This window comes from Tyto alba, unplaced genomic scaffold, assembly GCF_018691265.1.
Source record: "Tyto alba isolate M040663 unplaced genomic scaffold, T.alba_DEE_v4.0 Super-Scaffold_16, whole genome shotgun sequence".
Classification (NCBI taxonomy): Eukaryota; Metazoa; Chordata; class Aves; order Strigiformes; family Tytonidae; genus Tyto; species Tyto alba.
Window position 1 is genome coordinate 27898964 of NW_024881278.1, and position 22265 is coordinate 27921228.

Genomic DNA, 22265 nt, shown 5'->3' on the forward strand with positions numbered 1-22265 from the left:
TGTTACAGGCCAGTGCTGTACATTACTCTTTGCTTTGAACTTGTTTTGTGTTAGATGTTTAAGAGTGACCTGCAAATATATTGGAGACTATGAATTTGGAAGTATGAACAGTTTGGTAGACTTTACAGTTGAAAGATTTTTCAGTTGACTGAACTTGCTGTTTTAATTATTCAAAACACTTTATACAGGATATATGCAATAACTTATTTACCATCTTTTTTTTTTGCCCAGGAACTAAATGTGATATGGGACTGAAAAGATTACTGAAGAATTATTGAAGCAGTATCTGCTCTGCTTTTTGGGTCAAAGTTATTGATGGGAAGCTCTCTTGGGAAGAAAGCCCCTTCTGTGTACTTAGTAAGATAGTGCTGAACTTAATAAAATAGCAGAAGGTTGTATTCCAGTGTGTGTGCGCATATGTGTGTGGTTTTTAATGTTATACTATTCCTGCAAAAATGGGGTTTGTGTGTATGCTGACACAACTGTGTTTAAGAAATATTCTAATGCATAGACAGCCCTTACCAGCCCGCCTAATTCACTCACCAAGCAGAAGCAACAAGATAGACTAGGCAAGTTACGCTACTACAGGTCTGAGAATGACTAGAACAGACTGTTTCCCAGTGTGCTTAGTTACTGATTGCAATTCCTTCTATCCTGCCATAACTGTGCTGGCAGATCTCTCCATATTTGAAAACATTTGTCCAGAGCAGCCTCTTCTCTTCCCCCAGTCCTCCTCAAAGATCAGTCTTGAGCTAATCTTGTGTTGAAAGGATTTATAGTAAGTAATGTAACAAACTTTTTGTTTCAGGTTAAGCCCTGGATAAAGCTAAATGCATAATAACAGAAATCTCAAAGCAAATAGCATTTCTGTGGCAAGTTTTTGCCCCTTGTTACTCCTCTTAACATAAACCCATCACCTTGCTATTCATACAAAGCATCCTGCCCATGTTGACACTGGAAGCCTGCCTTGCCTTGCCTCCTCCTCCTGCTGTCTGATGGACCCAGCCAGGGAGAGAGACTAGCTTGGCTGAGGTTATATAAAGTTTTTGGTTGACCCTGGAAACTTTGTTTGGCTTAAAAAGATGAGTTAGTAAAGGTCCTACCCCAGGGTTAATAGCCAACAGCGTGACTCTTTGTTGCTCCTGTTCTGTAGTTCAAAAGTCTATTTGATTAAAAATGTTGTTACTCTTAGTACTCTGACCCACCCATGTCTGATCACTTTTACTTTTGTTTCATTGATTTGATGCTGTAGGGAGAAATAAAGTTTTTATTCTAGCATGTGTAAGCTCACTGAACTGTTAGACAAGTAGCAGTTGTTTTACCAGGACCTGCTTTTTTTTTTTTTTTTTTTTTTTTAATTATTTTTTAAACTTGTTTCTCCTTAAGACAGGTTGTTAAATAAGAAATGAGATGTGTGATGGTGCTAACACACTTTGGCAGCAGCTTCTAGTCTTCAGAGAAGCAAGACCTTTAACGTTGTATTGAAATTTGGGGATGAAATACAAAAATACTTGTGAAACCAAAAGCCTGTAACATTTTGGTCCTAGCTACTAAGAAACAAACTCCAAACGGTTTTTAGGGTGTTACAACAAAGTGACTTTCTGTAAATTTCTTAATCTGAGGCAGGTTTTTATGCATGGCTATAAATGGGAGAGGACATAATATGCTGCTTTAATGCGATGTTACTTTATGCTGCAATTCATTCACTGAGTTGAAAAGCTTATTTAGGCCTCTGTACTAAAATTTGTCAAGCTTGCATCACCTGTTTTGACTTGTCCTAATGAACTGTTTATATACACCTGAAAGCATGGGGGGCAGGGGGCAAGCTTCATTTTAAACTCAACTTCCCCTTTTATTTCTCCTGTGTAGTATCAAGGCTTTTTCATCCAAATATTCCAGTTTATACCATTTTATGGGGGTGTGTGAAAATCTGCAAAGATTATCTAGATTGATGGGTTGCTGCTCCAGGTCTTGAGGCCTTGTTTGAATAAGGGGGGAAAAAAAATAAAATTGCAACACTTCAAAGGTATTATCCAACAGCTCCCCATCTAGTAAATTAACCTCAGCAAACTGTTTTTATTGATGTTAGGAGTGTTTTGGTTTAATTTAAATCTACTTAAATCAATTGCAGCTAAACTGAAATATATTATTTTGGAAACTCAGACTGCTGCATGCGTTATCATCTGTTTATGCAATCGGTACCAACTCTGTTGTAATAATCTTGTGTAAACACTGTCTGGTTCTAACTCTGTCTAACATAGGTTACCAACTGGTGTGAGGGCTTGATTAAACTCTTGACTCTTCTGCTTCCACTTTCTTATCTTTAAAATGGGGACAACAGCATTTTCCAAAGCCCTTTTAAAGGGGAGTAGGCTACATTAGTCACCATGCATGTATTCAGATAGGAAGGAAGCCTAATCTGCTATTATAGATTATTCCAACTTCTTAATTTCAGTTGATGCAACATAAAAGTTGTTGAAATACTTTTTTTTTTTTTTCTTCCCGCAAACCAAGGAAATGTGTGTCGTAAGTATGTTGGCACAAAAGCCCTCAAAATTAAGCTGTATTAATGAAAGCTATGAAATCGTCTGATAGGTTTTATTTCTGAATGAGAGTAATTGGAGGCCAAAGAAAAGTTGGGACACTCAAGCATCTGCAGAACAGCTGCAGTTGTCATGCAGCAGTAACCTTTAGTTAATTTGTCTTCAAAACATGTCTGTGTGGAACTTTGAGAAAGTGAAAAGGAAACAGTTCTACAATTGCATTAATCACAAGAGCAGGGGAATGCTGGTAAAGCAGTGAATATGCTTTTCATCAAAATAGTTTATTAACTAGTTCATTAAACTTGAATCTAGTCCTGAAATTAATAAGAGCAAAAAATCTATATCAGCTATTAAATTCTGTAGTCCTAATCTGTCAAAGAAGCCAGCTGCCTTTTCAAAACTGTTGGTGTTTACATCCATTGCACGTAAGTGGAAAGGAGAAATAAAGTTAAGCAGCATTGGTTTGTTCAAGCATAGGATCTGCAAGAATCACAAATAGGTAAGCTTCAGCATTCAATTCTGCAATGACAAAATAGTTCCAGTTAACTAATTTGCTGAATTATGAGTTTCACTTATTATTTAACTCTGCAGAAAGCCACAAAAAGGAAATAACCTTGTTGATCTCTTTCCCTTGAATTATGAGTATAGGAAAATTCACTGTCCATGCTATACATCATACACAAGCAAGTCTTAAACAGTGCATGCTGGAAAAATATTGACATGCCTCCAAGAGGTTAATATCCTTACACATTAGAACTTTTTTCCAGAGGAAATACTAACATCTATTTGTACTGCAGAATGGAAGTAGAGCTTCATTTGTTCAAATGATTTATTTTTTTTTTTTTAACGTGGTGTATTTCATCCTAAAATAGAAACTACTCCAAAACTGGGGGGGTTTATGCAGAATTAATTAATTCTTTCATTACAATAGTTTACCCATAGTCTTCTTTTTCACACCTCTGGGCTGGGAGGTTACTAATAGAGAGTGCTGTTAGCTAGTTGTTCTGGGAAAGATAAGTTTAGCAGCAGGACAGCAAGGCTTGGTAGTGAGAGAAAGCTTAATCATTCAACTGTAATGGTTTGATTTGCCAAAAAAACCCTCAAAATTCACCATGTAGCAGTTTATGACTACTTGATTTCTGATCAAACAGTGGCTTTAAGTTCTTCTGTGCTTTCTCTTAAGGGTTTGATTGCATGCTTGATTTAATTTCTAAGAATGAAAACTGCTGATGTAGCCAAGAGTTTATTATTACACAGTTAAGGTACAGAAACAGCAAAAAGTACTTCCAAAGACCTGACTAATCACAGTTTTTCTGTCAAGTCACATGAGCAATGCTGGCTTGGACTCAACTTGTCTTGGTAAGGAAGAAGAGGCATGTGCTTAGTTCCAACCTTGTTTGGGCTGAGCATCTTTTTGTGGTCTTATTCTTGAATTTACTGCGTGAAAACTGAAGCCTCAGTCTTGGGGCATTCCTTTCGGTAGAGGTAGTTTGGGAAAGCAATAGGGAGTTTCCACAAGGATGGAGAAAAAGGCAAAACACAGAACTTGTTGCAGACCATGAAATCAATAAGCATTATCCAAATTCCAGCTGGGCAGAGTACAACAGGTTTCCACAAACACACATGTACACAATGTCAGCACAACTTAGAAAATGCTTGTGTGTCTTTTGACTGAAAATTTCTCAAACTGCCTATTTTTCAAATACTGTTTTGTAAAATAGAAGCTTATGATGGAACGCTGCAAGGATAAATGTAACTGCTGCTTTGCTTTTTTTTACAAAGACCTACCCCTCCCCCAGCTCTGTAGTGTTTCTGCTGCAATCCTTGATTAGTTTTCTGTTTCCATTACCAGCTGGAATATTTTCGTACAAAATATGCTTAATCTGGAGAAGATAACTCTTACGTTATGTCTGTAGCTGTAGCTGTAACAGCCACCTGTAAACCTTCAGTAGAACAGCACTTTATACAAGTAACAAGTGCAAATTATCATTACAAAATAACTAATCTTGACTTTTCTCTTAAATGAGGCCTTAAGATGAGGCTTCACAAAATTAGTAGGGCAAAGTGTCCACTTTGTAGAACCACTGTTGTACTCAGTAAAGGAAATTACGTGTATTTTATGATGGTCAAGCCTTATTGAAAGACCATTTAAAACTCTTACTAGAAGTTTGCCAGGAAAAAAAATATAGATCAAGCTGGTGCTGCAAAAGTTTTGGTGTTCTATGATCAGTACAGTTATTTTCCAAGTAACTTGCTTTACTCTGCCATTTATCTCTCACCCACTTTGCATCGTGTCAATCCTTGAGGAAGAACTCCTTCATGCCTTTAAATAATGCCACAGAAAATGAAATTATTTACTTTCTCACAACCTCTGTCTGAAGAACTGCTTTCTTACTAAGAGGATTTTAATGTAGGGCAATAATATACTCCCCAATGCATTATAATTGTAATAAGGATTTCAGATCCAAAATCTTACCTGTAACATCACGTTATAGAGATATTTAAACCAATCTCTCTTAAGCTGCATCTTGGTTTAGATGGGGACGTTCATCTACACTACCATGCTGAATGCTTTAATTAAAATATATTGCATAGGTTGATAACCTGTTCTAATTTACAGTTTAATTTCACTCGTGCTATTTTTTTTTTTTGTTTTGTTCTGATACCAACACTGGGTTTTGGTTTAAATGGCTTTTGTTTGTGGTCTTGCAGCGTAGTTTTCAATGTAGTACAAAAGGAAGTCGTGCTATCCCCTCTCAGCCTTTATTTTTGTGGTACAAATAACCTATAATAGTGTCCTCATCCTCCTAGCCCTTATCTGCCTCTGTTTCCATTTCTTGAAGATGAATGATCAGAATTGTAGAAATCATGCCAGCAAGTTTCACCATTGCTTTGCAGAATGACAGCAAGACATCAGGAAAGTGATTTCAAGCATGTAGCTGTTCCTTCAAGTTCTTCCCCCCTTTTTTTTTATTGATGTGCTTCTGTTGTTGAGATGCCTAAACTGTGTGACTGTACTGATGAGATGGAATGAAAAAAATGTATTGCCCTTGCATTTACTACTCTAGTTTATGATAGCAGTTTTATGTCAGAGAATGTGAGAGGCAGAATAAATTGCAGTGGGTGACTAGGACATCTTAAAGCTGACTTTAAAAATACCCAATTTTTGAAACATGTTTTTTTATTAAAGTATGTTATCCCTGAAACTAAAGCGGTAATGATGTAGTGTACAATTGGCCAGGACTGTTTGCAGACCTCTCAAATCAGCTGAGCAATAAATGTTTGAAAAAGGTGTTTATATGTTGAAGGCATGTCAAAGTCTATAATATCACCAGATTTACAGGGTGCCCAAGTACATGGGTAATATGAATGAAAGGTCTGGTGCCATCATTGCTAATGACTGAAATGATGCCAGTAAATGACTGAAATGATGCCAGTAAATGACTGAAAGATTGAGCCAATGTGCCAGCTGATTGCTGTGTCATTACTTTTTTTTTAAGCTTTCAGCACTACTGGGGCTTATCATAACCCATGTCCTACCTGTATAAGACCTTATCTTCTCAAATAAAATTGATGACAAAAACTATATTGCTTTCAAGGACAATAAGGTCCAATTTCAAGATACAAAAGTTCTGGAACCTCTACTCTTAGTTCAGGCTAATTGAAGGAGAGATTCAGTTTGTAGCATAGACTGAAGGAGGAAATTACAGAATCTAGATAAATTTTAAGCTGTATTTTGCTAGTCTTTTCTCTTATGGAAGGATATAATTAAACTAAATCAGATGGTTTTCCAGTGGTTCTCTTCTACAGGTAGGCATTTTCTGTTGTTAAATCAACATCCTTTCCTGGAACAACTGTTTTTCTAGTGATTTTCAGATACTTCAGAATTTGGGAAGCTAGATGGGTTAAGTGGTACATTTGTTCCCCACCCACTCTTTTGTCCCACAGGAGATAATTGTCTCCACATCAGTGGTGATTATTTCCTTGGATATTTTCCATTCACTTCAAAACAGTCAGCCCTTGTTTGTCATACCAATGGACAAAAAAAAAAAACCCAAAACAAAACAACAACAACAAAAAAAAAACCACAAAAAACAAACAAACAAAAACAAACAAAAAAACACACCCCCCAAGCAAACAAAACCATAAACCAAACAAAAAAGTGCACTTGCATCTTGGGACGCATCATGTCCTCAGGAAAGCTCTCTCGATTAGGTTTATTACTCATCTGCAACTTCCCGTGCAAAACTCAAAAATATCAATACATTTTGTGAAGCTTGTGTTCACCCTGGTGGGAATGAAGAGGTGATGGTTCTAGTTACCAGTGCTGATTGAGCAGGTAATCTTGCAGTACATTACAGCAACACTAAGACTGATTCTCCAAGTAGAAGCAACCCTAAGGAATTGCTGTAGCTAGAGTAAAATTCGTTGCAGTGATCAGCATTTATATCTATATGAACTACTAAAATGGTCAGCACATGAATGTCTGGTTTTATTTGTGGGGTGGGAGGAGGGAAGAGTACTCAATATATCTAATGTTGGCACTATGGAAGTACCCAAGATATTTATCCTCGCTTTTGTGTCCTGTTTCATCCTGCTCATGCTTTGTCCAGTTTTGATTATCTTTCCAAGCAGGGAATAGCTGGCACAATTATTTACCTTCTATAATTCCAAACAATAATGTGGAATTAATTTAACTGTAGACTCACAAATTGTTTCCACTGGACTGTGTCCTGAGGCCTCCAGACTCATAAAAATTTAACTGTGGCTAATACTTATGAGTCTTTCAGGTTCAAGCAAGTTCAAAGATGGTTCTTTACATCTCCTCTAAATTCATGATTTATTGCATGGCCTTCAGACAACAAGTTAAAACCAGGGTAGAGCATGTATCTTCTAATTTTGCGTGTAAAAATCTTTTCCTTGCTTCTTGTTTCTGACTGATTAGAGCTATTTCTTGTTAATAAGTTGAGATTGTGCTTGAAGAGCATGATTTGTTCTGCCTGATATGGTTAATTAACAGATTGCCTTTCTAAAGGATCACTTAGTCTGGTTAAACTGTAATTGAAAAACAAGTAAGCAAATCAGCACTTAAAAGAATGAAATAACAAGTGTTCTTATCTGTGACAAATGTGCATTTTCTACCCTCAAACACAGTGGCAAGAAGAGATGCTTGTGCCTGTAGTACTGTGTTCAGCAAGGACACCCTTCACAGGTTAAACAAATTATTTCCTTTCTTCACTGGGCTGTCTGGGTCAGCAGTTATGGATTAAGAAAGTTTGACGCCTGGTCCCTGTTACAAATTTATCTTTTTAATACTGTTCCCACACACACACTGCACTTGCAAAAAGGTAAAACAAAACCCAGGAGGAAAATAAACAGAAGTACCTCAACTTATTTTTCATTCTGTTCCTTTTGAAACTCAGTCTGCTGAAGAAGTTCCTGCATTGTTTATCATGCATAATTGGTAGTGTTTTAAAATAATGATGCCAGAGAGAGGAAGAAAGTGCTGTCATCAGTGCTTGGGGGAGGGTGGGGGAAAACTTTCCATTTAGCAGAACAGTTAGAAAGAAGGTCTCTTCTGCAAGGCCAGGATGTATTTTTAGGCCACTAGCCAAAAAAAGGTAGGGACATGTGACATCTCTTCGGTTTTATTTATGATTGCATTGCATCCAAATGCAAGTGCTTTTGAAAAACTTTCCTCACTATATTTTTGGAAAGTCCTGGAGTCTGTATGCAGTAATACACTACCCCATAGGAAGGATCCTCTCCATACGTACAAGTTATTCTGGGACTGGGTAGTATGAATTTTAAAAAGAACAGCTAACTTGATATAACTTCAGGTGCAAATAGGAATTAATTTGCTTATCCAACAAAATGTCTGCTTCTCAGAGATATCTTGGAGCTCACTGAGCAGTTCCAGCTTGCTTTGGGATATTTCTGTGGTTTTCCTCAGTTCTGAGCATTTAAAAAAAATTCAGATGAAGCTGCCTCATCTACACTAAATAGCAAATATTTTCCAGTGTAAAAGCATGTGTGTAGGGTTAAGATGTCAGTGCTTTCTAGCTCCTCTTCAAGTTCAGTCATGTTCTTCGAAGGACATGCACAGGTTTTCTTTACAGCAGACTGATGCGGTTATTTAGTCGAGTATTTTCCCTCTGCTGAAGATCTCTTCCGTGTTTTTCTGTGTTTAATGATATCTTGTATGCCCGTGTTTAGTGCTGTGATCTTCAGGTGTTCTTACTAGACAGCCTGTTCTGCTTTTCTGGCTAGTCAGTAAATTTAAAGGAATCTGCAGCTCTAATTCATTACTTACTTCATAGCATGTACTTAATTACTTTCACTGGAATCTGGTTTCAAGGTCCAGTACAGGATAATGCATCCCACTATGTGCTTACTCCATCTAATAAAAGTAGTAAGGCTGATTTCTTTTTTTTTTTTTTAAATAAAGGTGCTAGGCACATTGAAGTCTAGAAACAGGAGTTGCCCTGATACTTAAAAAAACCCCAACAAACAAACAAACAAAAAAAGCGTGCGCGCACACACACACAAAGAAACAAAAACAAACCCCAAACAATAAAGAATTGTGACAAAACAGCCTAATTAAGAAATCAAGACCAAGACACATAAAAAAGACCTCTGGCTGTGTTGTAGTCTAAATTAACAGACACTATGATGTCTGGTTTGCTGTCCTGTTATGTAACAAAACTATGCAAAGGGAAAACCAGGCATGTATTTACGTGCATTCTTTAAATATCAGGCTTAGATGTAGGGACAGCTCTGTATGAAGTGGCATGTGCTGGAGGCTCTATTAGGTAAGAAAAGGTATGCTTAGATGGAGGTCCAAGTTGCTGACAGAACGAAGTTAAGCGTAATGAGGGGAAATCAGTGTAGAGTGTCTTGGTTCTGTAATTAATTTATGCATTGAGAAGCACTGTTGCATGAATAGAATGAAACACTGAGAAGTTGCCTGGGTTAATGAATTAACAAGATTAACTAAACTTTCTCTGCAGAGCAAGCTCAATCTTGTTTTACAATCTTTTGGATAAAACATGGTATCCACAGTGCATTTGACCTGTATATGTACCTTCCTATTTCCTGTGATAAGGTACTGGTGGACCATTTAAAGTCACTTTTAGCAAATTTAAATCACTTTCATAATTGCCTTGTTAAAAAAAAAAAAACCACAAAACAACAAAAACAAACAAACAAACAAAAACACCAATAACCTCCACTGATATGTTGAAGCATTTAAAAAGAGCTGAGGAGAGCTTGAAGTTTTTTGATCACTGTAAAGCTGGCAAGATATACTATTTGCTGTATAGGTAGGAGTGTGAAGATACCATCCTATGCTGGATTAAATCTTGCTATTGCTGTAAAGAAAACCCTCCCCTGAAGTATGTAAACCCATATTTTGCCAGGACTTTTTTTCCCCAAGTGGGAATTTTCAAAATTTGCCCTTTGATAGTAACTGTATTTTAAGACTGAATCGTTGATTGAAAAATGCAAAATATGTTTTTACTTGCAATAGCACTTAATCAACCATTTGATAAATGCAGTGTATGACAGCAAGGGGAAAAATTGTCTCCTGCTATTTGTAGTTGATCTATGTAGGAATGTAAACAGTGGGACTAACACTTGCTTTCCAGGGTTTGATTTTATTTTTGTTCTAGTTCAATTCATAGATAAGGGGGAATGAATCCTGTATAACCAACCGTATTGATTTCTCTAGCTTTTTGGGTAATGTTCATGTATGGTTTTGGTTAGATTTATTATTTACATCTGTCAACACCAAGCATGAGGCTTGTGGGGTTTTTATTCTTTTAGAAGTAAAAGATAACATTATTCCCTCAATGACTACTGCCTATTTTTTGCCTCAGTTTCAACTTTGGACTTATGGTAGATGGCTACTGGCCATAACCCCTTTGTGCTATTAGAAACAAGCTGTTTCTGCCTTGGATTTTACGTTTGTTAAAATAGACTGTACAAGTTCTAGGAGAGCCATGGAGAACCTAGCAACTCTTAGTATAGACCAGCTGGGAAGAAGTGCTGTGCACAGCAGTTGAATTAACTACAGATTCACTCCTACATGCTCAGTTGATCTGGAATCAGACTTGCATAGTCAACTTATGTCCTCTTTAATAAATGTGGAATTTATTAAATCCCACCATCCTTCTCTAATGCAGGTGCTGCTGACTCATATCCTGCACCTCTTGCCCCAACCACCTTCCAACTTGACTCTCTGCATAGGTCAGTAAAGGACAGTAAAACTTTCACAGGTTTGCAAGACACAAGGGTGTTGCCTGTTACACTGAGACAATGTGGTTCACTTGTCTTATTTTTCTTTCTACAAAAAAGGTCGCAAACCATTCCCCACAGAAGTGAAGTAGGAAATCCAGGACTCAGCTGAAAGACTTCTTTTTACATCTGGCATGGTTCTTGTTCTGACAAACATGGAATTCATATTGTGAACACAGATAATGCTGAGAGGGAAATGAAAGGTCAACTATCCTAAGTCCTGCTGGTTAGCATAGTCCTGCAGAGACTGTCAAGTGGCTAAGGCAGCCTGAAAGGCTTGTTGGCTTGGCCCTGCGCACTGGCCCTAGGTATATGCCAGTGTGTTTCAGTCAGCTGGGACCTCAGAGTCCGGGTGAGTAATTGGGATAAACCTGTCATTACACTAGAGATAAGAGTTGAAAGAAAGGATGCCAGGAACCACAAGTGTATGCTTTTCTGGTGACTTTGAGCTGCTCTGGTGGGGGGATAGTTACAACCATCCTCCTCTGACAACTCTTGCCTTGAGGTGGTTACATACTAAGTAATAAAGGTGCCAAGTGGCTGGCAGAAATATGCATGTCCAGATACGGTGCTGCCGTTTTGTATTCTAGGCTGTGGTTTTTTGTATTCTGATTCTCAAAGGATTTTTTTTTTTTCACCCTCTCCGAAGCAATGAGTTTTGATTTCTCTGTGTACAGGCATGTGTATACCAGCCCTTGGCATGTGTATACCAGCCCTCCTAAAGATGACATTGGAATAGCTGCTCCTTCTGCTGCCTTGATGAAATAATTTAACTTTATGTGTATTCTCATCTTTCGGCAGCTCTGCCACGTTGTCTCCCTGGCTACCAAAGTGAGCATCGTGGCATAGCAAGATTTCCTTAGCAGTAATGCAGCTGTCTGGAAGTGAAGGCTGGGAAGAGGTGAAATATTTTAGTCTCAAGAATACATAGGTTAATATGAAGGTTTTGGCGAACTCAAACAGAAAAATTTAATAAATCATTACATGTATACAGTTCATATATCTAGACATGAAAAGTAATTGGGGGGAAAAAGGTTTTTTACTCACTGGCAAAATCATTAGCTGCATAGTTGGCTTCTCTTTCCCTTTACTTACACAAACCCCAAGCTGCCAAGATACTCTAGTGAGGAAAATATTTTCTCTGATGGGCAGTATCCTCCAGTCAGAATACGTTGAGGATGTGGGGGGGAAGGCTGTTGGCTTTAAATCTCTCTTCTTTTCTTCCCCTCCCCCCCCCTCCTTTTTTCTTTCTCCAACTACTATAACTCAAAACAATATATTACCGCATTTATTATTATATTAAACATACATTTGTTGCTTAACAACTAGACACACAAATTTACTCAATAGATGAGCTATGACAGCTGTCAGCCAGGATTAATATATTTCTAGTTTGCCTGTGAATCTATTACTTTTGATCTAGTTTATAAAGTACTTGCAAATTCAGACTTTGCATGTGAAATAGCTTCTGCTGCTTTTAATATGCAAGCAGATGTCAAAGTGCAATATGCCAACAGGGCAGGAAATTTCTGGCCATGGCCACTGCGTTGCCTGTCTACATGATGAGTCTGAGGAAGCCGTTCTGTCAATCTAGCTGTGACCACCCACAGACTTTTTTTCCTTCAAAAGGGATACTGACTGAGAGGGTTTCTTTTTCTCTACTTACGTGTAATCCTGCGACAAAATTCTCTAGGTCAGCAGAACTTTGTAATGTATATCTGACCTGGGAGTCTTAATATGTGGCTCTTTTTTTTGTTGCTTATTATTGGAAAGATAAACATTAACAATTAAATAGGTTTTGATTGCATTTAAAAATCTGATTGTTATAAACAGCTGACTGCTACTGTAACTTCTGCTGGAGCCAGAAAACCTAGATAACAGCAAAAACCATGAGGGAAAAGTAGAAGGGTGTGCAATTTTCATGGCATGGGATTTTCTAAAAGTTATTTTTAAAGTAACTTAGTAGTTAATTCAAGCTTTTTCTTGATTTTTAAAATCCATGAGAAATGTCCATACGGCTTCTTGTACTACTTCCACCGATTTGTTTTGCTGTGTTGCTGCTGGATTTGGTTAAAATGAAAATATGCTTAAAGAACAACAGCAGTATAGAGTTTCATCTGATATTATAAATTTAAACCTTATTACCCTGGACAATTTTATTATGGTTGGCTAAATTGTCAGTATTGTATGTACCCGTGAATAATTACTGCAGTTTTATGGTTTCTTCAAATTGTATAAAAGATTTGGATGTCAATGAGAAAAGAGATTGCTGTTGAAGCTTTACTCCTTGTACAATGGTCTCTAAAGTACTTAGTAGATTTGTAATTTTCAGTATTTTTCTGTGCATTAAACCTTTATATCCTCAATAAAAGAATTTAAGAAAGAAGCAAAATTTACTCCATATTCCTTCAGAGTCAGAAGTGGGGACAAAGCTTAGGAGTCCTGAAAGGATACATCGTTTATGACTTTAATGGGGTCTGCTTTTGGATGCAGCAGCCAGCTGTGATTGTCCTTTATGTGCATGGTAATACTCTTGAGTGTAGAGTGAAAGCCCCTGGTTCCAGATTTCAGTCTTAATAGTTCAATCACTTCTCCTTTCTTATGGAGAAAAACTTAGTGTTTGAAAAAAAGAGAATTGTCTATACCACTGAGAGAAGCTTAAAACTACCATTAGACTTAAGTGTCAGATCTCCAGGGAATGCTTTGAGATAATATGGGAAGCATCTGGCTCTTCTTATGTGTAATAGGGTGCCTGTGGGGCAGGATCTGTTGCTCTGGTTTATGTAGCCAGTTTATTGTTTTGCATCTTTAGTCTGGCCTTTCTGTCTTATCTGGCCATAAGTACCCTAGATGTCCTTTTTCTCTCCTATCGCTGATTGTTATCAGACCCAGCTAATCCATATTAAAATGTTGAGAATTTCATGCCAAATTAAATTATTCCTACTTGATATGCAAAACATACCACAGCTTTCTTGCAGTCCTTAACACTCAGAATAAAATCACTAATCACTTGTGGATCCACATACCAGTACATGCTGGGGGCCACCCACCTGGAAAGCAGCTTTGCAGAAAGGGACCTGGGGTCCTGGTGGACATCAAGTTGAACATGAGTCAACAATGTGCCTTTGCAGCAAAGATGGTTAAAAGTATCCTGGGCTGCATTAGGCAAAGCATTGCCAGCAGGTCAAGGGACGTTATCCTCCCCCTCTATCTACTCAGTACTGGTGAGGCAACACCTGGGATACAGTGTCCAGTGCTGGGTTCCCCAATACAAGAGAGACATGAGACGTGCTGGAGAGAGTCCAGCAAAGAGTCACTAAGGTGATCAAGGGACTGGAGGGTGCTCCAGTCCTCCTGTGAGGAAAGACTTGAGAATGCTGGGACTGTTCAGCCTGCCAAAGAAAAGGCTCAGGGGAATCTCTTCAATCAGTGTATATAAATATTTGAGGAGAGGGTGTAAAAGAACATCTTTTCATAGAACGAAAACAAAGCTCTGCACTCATTCATGCTTACAGAGGCAGAGGCTGATAGTTCTGTCCCATTTTTCCTTCTTCTGAAGGCGAAGCCAAAGTAACATGGCATATTCCACATACCTAGTTATGATAAAGCTTACTTGGAGGCAGTCTCCAATGTGCTTGTTAGATTTGTATCCTTGCATTATACCTACAGGGACTGAATGTCATTCTGTTGTGAACCATTTTACCTTGCAGTGGTATTGATCAAATTTCAAGCTTAACCATCTCTCCTGCTAATACAAAGACAAGGACAGCTAAGGTGGGTCTGCTGACTATTGCAAGCTTTTATGCCACCAGAGAGACTTGCCTTGGCAAACCTTGACAGGCCAGTAGAAAAAACCAATTTGAATAAATGCATGAGTATGTAGCTTCCCAGTTTGGGAAAACCTTGCTGCTGTTCTGTGCTTGCCTGCAGCAGAAAATGGAGAAGTAGAATAAGTAGAGAGAGGACCATATCCATAATATCCATGTGGGTTAAGGCTTCTCCTTGCTATTTTCAGATTTGGTTTGAGAACTTTTCAACCCTACTTATGTAGGGGAGGTGCAAGTGGCATGTGCCCAAAGCATATGAGAGAAACTCCTCTCCTTTGCCCGAGATAGAGATTTACCACCTAGTTCTTGTGATATCTGGTAAATCTTGAGTGAACCTGATCATCAGAGGGTTAATAAAAATGTCACCAAGCTCAGGAATACAAGGCTGTATTGGAGCAGTGCTGAGGTTTGTCTGTGGGGGAGTACCTGCAAATGGAGCAAATTGTCTTCTTGATTATGTTCAAATGGCATCCCATTTCTATTTGTGTTAATGTCATCAGAAGATGTATTAATTTTATGTCTGTCTTAAATCTCCCTCTGCAATTGCAAGTCTGGTGACTTTCAGCAATAGGTCCAGGGACTCTAGATCTTTTTCTTTTCCCTTTGCCAAAGTGCAGAATTGGAGTGGTGAGGAGCAAAAGAGGGGGTTTGATTACTTGTGAGGCAAAAGTCATTTGACTGAAAATAAAGTCCTGCCTTTATCAGTACAAATTGTCATGAAGTAGAGTCTAAGGAAACATGTAAACTGCAAGTTAGTTTGAATATTTTCAGCTTTTGAATTTGGGCATACTTGAAAAGGTGTTTTCTAAATGACAACTTGTAAGATATTAAGGATGCTTTCACAATCTACTCTTTCTTCTTCCTCTCTCTCCTTGCCCCCTGTTTTCCCATCCAAAGACTTTCTAGAGCAAATTTTATGTAGTTTAAGAAATCTAGCACAGGCAACCTTGGGCATTCTCTATCCTAGCATATGAAAATAAAAGCATCTCTGATATTGCCTAACAGATTTACCAAGGAAAAAACCCCACATATTTGCTGTTCAGTTGTAGAGTGTCCACTCACATTGTTTGTTGAAGCCAAAATATTTAATTATTTCAGTATGGGCAAAAGTTATGCTGCTTGGAGAGCAGCTATCTATTTCCTACTGCATTATGCTATCTAAACATGTTTTGTGACCATCTTTGTTCCTTCAGGTGCATATAGTGCATTCAGGCTTGTTGCATATTATTAATTAACTTAAAAGACTACACTGTAGATAGTAGACAATTGCGTGCTGATAGCAGATAGCTGTGTGCAGATAGGGACAGGAAGAGGGTGGCAGCTTTGGCTGGAGAGTATCTGTGATTCTCTGTATATAGCGTTTATGTAACTCAGCTGGCCATCTCTCCACCAAAATGTTAACTAACTGGGTGTGAAGGGCAGCTGTGTGCTGCACAGTCCAGCAATCTCTTCCCCTTGGGTCTGGCACCCCTTCACACCTCCAGATCCCAAACGCTGGTGGATCTTAATGTAACTTGTACATACTGGGAAACTGAGGTCATTAGCTTAGGCTGAAGGTGGAGTAATGCAATGAGATAATGGCCCAGCGACAATGGAAACAGTTACTTCAGTACCTCTCTTATGAGATCAGTTGCTCTGTGAGGAAATAACAATAAAAAAATACAAATGCGCTTATAGCATAACCAGTGACTGGAGAACTGGTGCTGGAAATAGCATATTTAATGCAGTGTTGCTGGGTAGTGGAAAAAGTCAAGGCATCTTTTCAGGGATAAATAGATCACGGATTGTGTCTGCCAGATACTTTGGGTGTCCTTTGGGACTTTTAGGAAGTTCATCTGCAGACCATAGCAGAAATTAATGAAAGTTACTTTGGTCTCTACTCAGATGAAGTCTTGCGATCCATTGTAGCTGCCTTAAAATTTTATTCATTTATTTATTTATTTTAATGGAAGGGACTGGTGTTGTGTGTTTACTTGCCTCCTGCTCTCAACCTGCCTGTTTTTGGGTCTACTTCTCATTTCAACATGACTTTCTTGTGACAAATGACTGCCTTGGGGAGAGCTCTCTCCCTCCTTTTCTATCCAGAACCTGTAGGCTATGGAAAGACACTGCATGCAGTTTTGCACACACATTGAGTTTACCAGGAGAAAAATCTAGTTCTGTACCTTCATTCACTTTCAGTGCTTCTCCTTTTATCTTCTGTAATAGCTTGTGTGTTGAAAGTGCATTTTTAATTAAATTGTTTGCATCTTGTATGTGCACAATACATTCACTTTGAGGGCATTTTTATTACAGTAGGAGGGTGGTGATATGTAATAAGTCTCAAGAATAATTAAAACCTGTGTTAACTTGTGTATGTTTTCAGTAGCGACTGAACTTTGTGTTGAGTCTCTGCTGGGTCCAAGATCAGATCTTAATCAAGTAGGAAGGAAGGGGTGATGAAGGAAGGAAGAGTTGGTTGTAGGTACATTTATAAGTACTTACCAGTTTAAGATAAACTTTACCTGTCATGTTTGTTTTTGTTTTTTTTTTGTTTTTTTTTTTTTTTTTTTTTTTTTTTTTTTTTTAAAAAAAAGTATATTGCCTCCAATTTTAGGTATTTAGCTCAAGATAATTTTTGTGTTCAACACTTACTAAGGGAGAAACACAGAAAGTGGGCTAATGTTATGAATAAACTTTTGGAGATACCTGCACCTCTTGTGTATATGGATGCAGCCTTACAGTTTTGTTCAGACAACCTTAGTTTACAAAAAGCAGATTAACCTGAGAAGGCTTTTACTGCAGCATGATGTGACAGAGCAAAGATTTAAATAGCTAGGGATTTCTAGGAGAGAATATTATAAATCATCTTTCTCTTTACTTCAGGGAGGTAAAATACGTGTTGGAATTGGCAAGATGCATGATTTTGATCTGAAACGTTGACTTGCTGCACTAAACAGTCATTAGTGTGTTTTATTTATTTATTTATTTATTTTTATTTTTATCAATGCATTTTCTGCAGTCTAGTTTTAGAAAGGCTGGGAGGCTGAGTCCTCTAAGTACCTTTTTACAAAAGGTGAAGATGGTGAATAATTCTTGAGCACCTGAAGACCTGATCAGATATTAAAACATTGATTTGCTGAATCTGTGGAAATGCCAATAATGACATTTGCTTCCCTAAAACATTGTAAACGAGTGCTTTGCATTCATCATGGCATACTAGTATCAAAGATGGGATAAGAATGAGGCCTGATTCAAAGGCAATGATCGGAATACTATTGCTTGAAATTCTTTAGAAAAGTGTTAGTTTGTCTGTCTGAAAAAGTAGCTGAAGAGTACAGTTTTACATTAGTTTGTAGGTGGTTTGACTTTGACAGGGACAACAGGTGAATTTACATTAATTGCCCTACCTTTGCCGAGGATTCTATGACATCCTGTATGTGCCCAAGTCAAGCTGAGGCATGTAACTGTTTTGAAATGGATAGTGGTTCTGAAGATGTCCCTAATACTAAACCAAATTCAAGAACTGAACTGGAGGTTAAATGCTATTTCAGTCTGGAGGAGTGTGTTTCGTTTCTGGAAGAGATCCATTTGTGTTAAACTGGTAAAGCAACTAAAAGCATATCTCATTAAAACCCCCCTATCTAAAGGTCAGAGCACCTGCCACTACTAAGGTGAAGCAAGTTGTTAATATTTCATAAAATTATTGTTAGTGAATATACTAGGCTAGCCTTCACAGAAAAAAAGCTTGAGTGATTATTTTGAAAGTATGAACAAAGGGGGAGAACCCGAGGACAGACACATTTCTTCTTCAGGCTGCCAGAATTCTTCAAGAATGACTGTAAATTGTTTTCTTACAGGTTGTGTCAAATGCTGCTGGACAGGGGGTTGCCATCACTGGGAACAATACTTTCAACAACTGGAATTGGCCTAATGCTGTGATCTTTGCTGCTACTGTGATCACTACAATCGGTAAGTATTTATTATGTCAGCTTTCCTAACTGTAGCTTTCTGTATGCTCTGTGTTTGTACTCTTCCATTTATGTGTCAAGCTAGCTACTGAATACAGTCCCTATGGCTGGAGTTGCCTAGAGTATATGTTCACCTGCAGGTTCATAGAGGAAAAGATAACAGTGTTTTGGCACTCTCTCCATGGGTATACAGAAGATAAATGCATGCCTTTCCAATAAGTAATGGATTCAAGGTGCTGTTGGGGATGGCTGGTGTCATTCCAGTTCCGTTAATTCATGCACTTAACTCTCCAAATCATAAAATCCCAAACCAGAAGTATTACAAAGCATTCTACTAAACTAAGAATTAAAGCATGTGCATATGAGGTTTTTGTACAGCTGTCCCATTACTCATGTGTATTCTCTTAAACTACTGAATTATCAGTGTTCTCGGCTTGCAGAACAACCTAGACTTTTTATCTATCTCATAAAGAAGACAAAGTAGAACAAATATGGTCTTCTAAATCTCAGTAGTGATTTGTGCTTGTAAAACCCTCTGCATTGAAAGACTTCTTCCTCCTTTGATCAGATTTTCAGAGTCCATCATCTGCATTCTGCTTTTACAGATTAATCTTTGCTACATGGTATTGCTATGCCCTTGCTACACCTGCAATGCTAAAAATTTTAGCAGGAACACAAAATAGCCAGAGAAGGCTGCAAGTATACAGAAATTGAAGTCTTAGTGTTAAACTGTATGCAGTACTGTGGTTTTATTATTTGAAACTCATAATACCCAGCTTATATTATATCTTATGACAAAATGTTGAAGTCAGGAACACACCTAAATAAGAAAGCTCTGGCAGAAGTTCAGAAAATAGGCTGCTTATTTTAGAGTTTGAGTTGTAATGCATAGTTGGGTTCTGTGACAAGCAGAGAACTAAATTCAGTTGAAATATCTTGCAATGTCACAACTCACCTCGCACTTGCAAACTCTTACCCTGGAAAGGTACCAGATCAGAAGTTAAATGTGTATAGGGGTTCTTTCACGTGAAACTTAGCTTCAGGATGAATTTTGAGCTTTTAGTCTATGAAAATGAATCAATTACATTTTTAACAATGCTGCTTAAGTTTGGGGAATCATATCAGAAGTTTTGAGATGAGCTTTATTTCATATTTATCTCGTCAAGAAAAAGGTGCACAAAATCTAGGAAACCCTTAAAATGCAGTTAATCCTCTCAGCTTGCATTAATGGAATACACATTTGCTAGAGTAGAATTGGAAGGCATCCAGATTCAGAAGATCAGCAGCTGGAATAGACTAAAGCTCTTATAGATGGCGACGCAAGGAACATCTGATACAGCAGAAGCCCACACAATGTTGTTTTGCACATAGGTAGGATTGCCTTGAATTCTCTGCAACAAGAACAGACCATGCACATACTTATCTCTTTTAGGTTATGGAAATGTTTCTCCAAAGACACCCTCTGGGCGTCTCTTCTGCATATTTTATGGGCTCTTTGGAGTTCCTCTTTGCTTGACGTGGATCAGTGCTCTGGGGAAGTTCTTTGGAGGACGTGCCAAGAGGCTGGGCCAATTTCTGACGAAAAGAGGAGTAAGCCTGGTAAGGCCCTTGCATGTTTATCCTCGTGCTGTATGGTTTTGATGCATGAATTAAGCTTATACTTCTTACCTGCTAATCTTGGTAGTAAATGAACACTTGCACAAATATAAACTTTCGCAAATGGTGCTGCATAGAAAGAACTGAAAGGGGGATTGGGTCTAGTATGTTAGTTCTGCAAGAAGTTTTAGTGAGTGAGATCTTGTAGAAAGCTTTGATACTAAATATAGATTTTGTAGCTTCTATGGAAACATGTATCTCCTTACATTATAAACCTGTAGAAAAATGTAGGTGAGGCAACATTTCACAAACATTCAGCACAAGCTCCTCTGGCATGGAAATAATCTGTCCTGCTTTGTTCCTACCTGCTTCTATGCCAGCATGAGTATTTCCTGCTGTGCAGTGAACCAACTGGAAAATAATGTCTTGTTCTGAGCTACTGGCTTGTGGTTATTTTGTTTGTGGATTTTTGTTGGGTTTTGGTGGTGGTTTGTTCCTGCCCCGAGTTGAGTTCTGTCTCAGTTCTAACACTACACAGAGATGGGAAGCAATGGAGGGCCATAGTGCCTGGAGAACAGTGGGACTGCTTTAGGTCCTGGTTTCAGAAACAGCAAGAACTTTCTTGGTTCAGCATCTGACAAGAAAGTACAGAAAATGATAGTGAAATGCATGTGTGTGTGCAGCTTTGCCAAGGTTGCATGAGCGACAAAGGGTAGAAGGCATAAATAGGAGAAGCATCTAAAATACTTCTGATCCTCTATGCTCAAATGAATAAAAAAAAATTCTGTTGCTGACTGCTTTTTAGACTAGAGTGCTATGCCTGTATCTTATGCCTATTTATAAAATATCAGGAACTCCTTAAACTTTTCAAGAGTGTGAAAGAAAACTATGAGGAAGTAATCCTGTTTGAGCAAGTAGTTGTAATAATAGTGAGTTCTGCATGATGGTTTTGGTGCTTTGCCTTTTTTTTTTAATAGTTGTGTGTTAACTTCAGTCAGTGACTTATAGTTGATAGACAGTTATCACAAAACTCTGATAATGTCAGATGATGCTTGATGCCATGGATAGGAAAAGAAAATTTGGAGATCTTCCCCTGACACTTTATTTTCCCTTTTTTTGTCTTTACAGAGGAAAGCACAGATTACATGCACAGCTATTTTTATTGTTTGGGGTGTCTTGGTCCATCTGGTTATTCCTCCCTTTGTCTTTATGGTGACTGAAGGATGGGATTACATTGAAGGCCTCTATTTCTCATTCATCACTATCACCACCATAGGATTTGGAGATTTTGTTGCTGGTCAGTAATTGAATTTTATATATTATTTCACTACATGCACAGTGTGGCAATTCTATTTCCAAACTCTAATTTGAAAAGGTGCTTTCTAAGCTTTTCCAAAACATTTTGCTGTCTAGAAGATTCAATTAAATCTGGTTACTGATCCAACAGACGAGATATGGCCCTTCAATCTTGGTTTAAATGCCCAAGGCCTTTACTGGGCTAAGCTTGGAGCCAGGCTCTGGAGTTTGTAACTCTTTCAGGTGCCCCAGGTCCCTGTTCCAGGCAAGGAGATATCCTATCCACCGTGATAGTTAAGCACCTTTGAATAGGATCCAGTATACTAAGTAGGGCGCATAAGTTCTGGGCAATGCTCTCTGTGCAGCTGTCTAGAACTAGTCAACAGGAAATGCTGAGCATACTGGTGTCTCCCTCCTGAATCTTGTCTTTCTCTAAAATCCACTGCCTAGTTCAGGGCTTTGGAGATGGCCCTTGTAAGTGGAATTCTGAATCCTTTTCTTGAGGAAGATACCTATATTCATACCTCAATGGCAGGAGAAGGCTTATAATTTTCAAACAGGAAAACAGTTCAGTTTTATAGCTTACAAGGAGAGGATAAATATGCTGCCACTTTATGTTGTAGTCCAGTGGTCAGAATACATGCAGCCAAGAAGTAGAGGACCTGGGATCAACTTTTTCTTTCAGAACTGTTTCAGATCCTCACTTTAACACCTCTCAGAGCAGCATTCAAAGTACTAGACTCTGTTAGTGTAGAAGG

General features: G+C 38.2%; 1 protein-coding gene across 1 annotated transcript in view; it reads left to right on the top strand.

The window, feature by feature from the left end:
• KCNK5 (potassium two pore domain channel subfamily K member 5) overlaps positions 1–22265 on the top strand; it is a 37152-nt gene that overhangs the window by 9479 nt on the left and 5408 nt on the right. Inside the window, exons 2-4 of the mRNA XM_042789803.1 lie at positions 18505–18616; positions 20048–20214; positions 21340–21508. Of these exons, the coding sequence (XP_042645737.1) occupies positions 18505–18616; positions 20048–20214; positions 21340–21508 (448 nt within the window). The remainder of the gene's footprint in view (positions 1–18504; positions 18617–20047; positions 20215–21339; positions 21509–22265) is intronic.